Source organism: Limulus polyphemus, unplaced genomic scaffold (assembly GCF_000517525.1).
Source record: "Limulus polyphemus unplaced genomic scaffold, Limulus_polyphemus-2.1.2 Scaffold94971, whole genome shotgun sequence".
Taxonomy (NCBI): Eukaryota; Metazoa; Arthropoda; class Merostomata; order Xiphosura; family Limulidae; genus Limulus; species Limulus polyphemus.
In genome coordinates, this window is record NW_013760567.1 from 1 (window position 1) to 3,249 (window position 3,249).

Consider the following 3,249-nt stretch of genomic DNA (forward strand, 5'->3'; position numbering starts at 1 on the left):
CGTATATATATATATATATATATATAAATTAGGTTGAAAAAAAGAAAACATTTGAAGAGATTCATTTTTACATAAAACATGATCATCTGAATTTCACATGTGCAGTATTTAAACTGTTAAAAATATAAGTAATGTTAATTTATACTAATGTGGACAAGTAATATTAATATTTCAATAAAAAAATACCCCATGCTGAAGCAATTATATCAATAATAACAAAAAGATGCATGTTTAATACTTATGATAAGGTGTTTCTTAAAAGTTTCTTAAGGAGATAAAAAAAGACAATGAGATTATCCCAGTTAAACATATGAAAGTGAATGTGTATATCATGAAGATACAACTTGTGTAAATTTCATGTTTTTTTCAATAAAGTCTTTAAAACCAGTGTTATAAAAAAAAAATTGCATAATCCACTGTAAGCGAAAAATGAAGTGTTACCAGGATGGCCCTTTGGTCGCCCTCTAGCTCCAGGTATAGTTCCCTTCTTCTGTAACTTCTGGACTTCATTGTTTTTTCCATTTCCAAGCAGTTGACGAAGTTCATGATCAGCCTGCTGTTCCTTTGTTTTAAACTTTTCCATCTAAAAAGTAATTGATACTTTTTTTTTCAGAAATTTACATATGTATATAATTATACTGCAGAAAATAAGCTTTGTTTATATTCTAGAATGTAGTGAAAGGAATTACTACAAGTATTTTTATAAAAATATTATCAAAGCTCACGTCAGTAGCATTATAAAACTATATACTAATTATGAAAGATTTTAAAAATAATTCGTTTTCATGAATGAGTTGATCTTAAATTGTAAAAGACAATACATGTGCCAGTTTTCTTGATAACTAAACTTGACACATTATAAAAAACAGGGTAGATTTGTAACGTTTGATAACTATCCACACAAATCGAGTATATGAATCATCACTAAAACATGAGGTAAAGCTGTAATGTGGGGGTTTTTTCTTATATTTTATCATAAACACAAAAGTACTGTTATGATCCCATATACCATACTGTATAATACAGTAGAAACAAAAGATAACAACTCTGTAAAATTTGTATTTTTAGAAATTATAAAAAACCATGGCCAGGTGGTTAGGGCGCTCGACTCGTAATCTGAGGGTCTCGGGTTCGAATCACCATCCCACCAAACATGCTTGCCCTTTCAGCTGTGGGGGCATTATAATGTGATGGTCAATCCCACTATTCGTTGGTAAAAGAGTAGCCCAAGAGTTGGCGGTGGGTAGTGATGACTAGCTGCCTTCCCTCTAGTCTTACACTGCTAAATTATGGATGGCTGGCGCAGATAGCCCTCGTGTAGCTTTGTGTGAAATTCAAAACAAACAAACAAACGTTTTTTATCACATTATATATATTATGCACGCACTGTGTAATGGTTAACTGGCATTTATATGAAAGGTCTCAAGTTTCCGTGAGACAAAGAGAGGTTGTTTAAAAGTTTTAGTGTTTGGGTGGCTATTTGAGACAGATAATTCTGTATTGACTCGGGAAAAGTTTGTGAACCTAGATATTAATTGTAGGTTTTTGTTATAAGCTAACATTAGCTTATTTGCTTCGATTCTAAAGAGTTTCAAAGTTTAAGAATTAGTCTTAACTTTTGTAAGCCTTGTTGCTTTTGAGAACTTTTGAAAATATCGATAAGTTTTGGTGCAGTGGACATTTCAACAGTGAAAACTTTTGTAACCATACATCTAGTTGTGAATTTGAACTTTGAATTTACAACCTGAAGCTGAATTTCGACGTACTATGTGTTTGAAGAGATTGTGTCTGAATTGGAGAGACATTTCCTATGGGGACCTACCAAGAAAGAGTGATTTTTTTTTTTGTATTGTATTTTTCACAAATTATTGTGTATAAGTTAATATTTGATGTTTGTGTTTCGGGCCAAAATGTTACTTAAGTGCATGTCATTAATCAGGTGATAAGCCCACAATGCCTCACAACAAAACTCCACTAAAATATTACAAAAATAAGGCATCGTAACAGTACTTAAAAACCTTGAAGATCACTCTATTCACCTTTCCATTTTTTTTTCTCCCTAAAATTACAATTAATTCATACACAATTTTGTAAGTCAAGCACTTCTTGCTGTTCAACTAAAATACATACACAGTAAGACACGTGATCACAACTGCATGAATTTTGTGTCTATTAAGTTGTCCTTTGATTCATACACTCTGAAATTTCATTTTATTAGAGCAATGAAATCAATATACTTTTTCTTTAAGTGATATGTGCAGTATAAATATCTGTACAGTACAAAGACTCAGAGCCCAAAAGTAAAAATGATCTGCAAAATAGCAAACAGTACCAGCCTGACAGACATGAATTAAACTAACCTATTTCAAATACCAAGATATACAAGCATGTTTACCACGTTACAATGAACCAATCACATATACATGTTATATTGTTTTTTTATGTTTCCCTGAACAATTTAAATGTATACAGGTTTATCTTACAGTTATAAAAGGCTTATCTTTGATTTTTACTAACTACAAAGGAAAACCAATTACACAGACACAATAAAACATGTCTAGTAATTAGAAAAACACACACACATGCACACTGTATATAGAACAAACAAATATAGTAATACTAACATCCGTGATCATCTTGCCTCGAGTCTTGTTTCTCTCTCTGTGATTGACCTTTTTTTCAATCTGCTGTAAGACTCTTTCTCTTGTTGTTCTGTACTCTAAAGCAAATTCACTGATAGTTTTACAGAAATTCTGGACTTTAGTATCCTGTATGACATGTGTAGGGCACCCCAGATATACCATCAAGCGATGAAACCTGAAATATCCAGATCACTGTTCACTATTTGTACCTATGCACTTTTTACTCAATGAAAATAAATAAAACATGGTAGTTACGTCTCTAGTGTGAGTTACTTTAGTTTTCTACACACTAAAAACTGTATAGTAAAAGAACTCTGAAGCATTATATTTCTGATATAACATCTTATTTTCAGAGATTGAAAAGATTACCTAATGTTATTACAGCCGTAACTATAAACACTCTTGAAAATAAAAATGTCAACGAAATGATTACCTATTCATAACTCTTCTCTGAATAGTACCAAGAACTGTAATTCTCTCTGCACAGTCCCTCAGAAACTCTGACATTCTGAGAACAAAAATAAAGTATTTACATGATATAGTAGCTGAAATATGCATTACACTGTCTAGGAATATAAGAGAAAAAAAAGTAAAACACAATATTTTA

General features: G+C 31.4%; 1 protein-coding gene across 1 annotated transcript; it reads right to left on the bottom strand.

The window, feature by feature from the left end:
• Positions 1 to 441: 441 nt before the first annotated feature.
• On the bottom strand, positions 442 to 3,149 carry LOC106477900 (FH1/FH2 domain-containing protein 3-like; the record flags this gene model as incomplete). Its single annotated transcript, XM_013938419.1, has 3 exons — positions 3,076 to 3,149; positions 2,625 to 2,817; positions 442 to 583 (listed from the first exon to the last, which is right to left on the bottom strand). Coding segments are annotated over exons 1-3 (409 nt in total), but the record flags the coding sequence as incomplete, so codon positions are not given.
• Between the last annotated feature and the right edge of the window lie 100 nt (positions 3,150 to 3,249).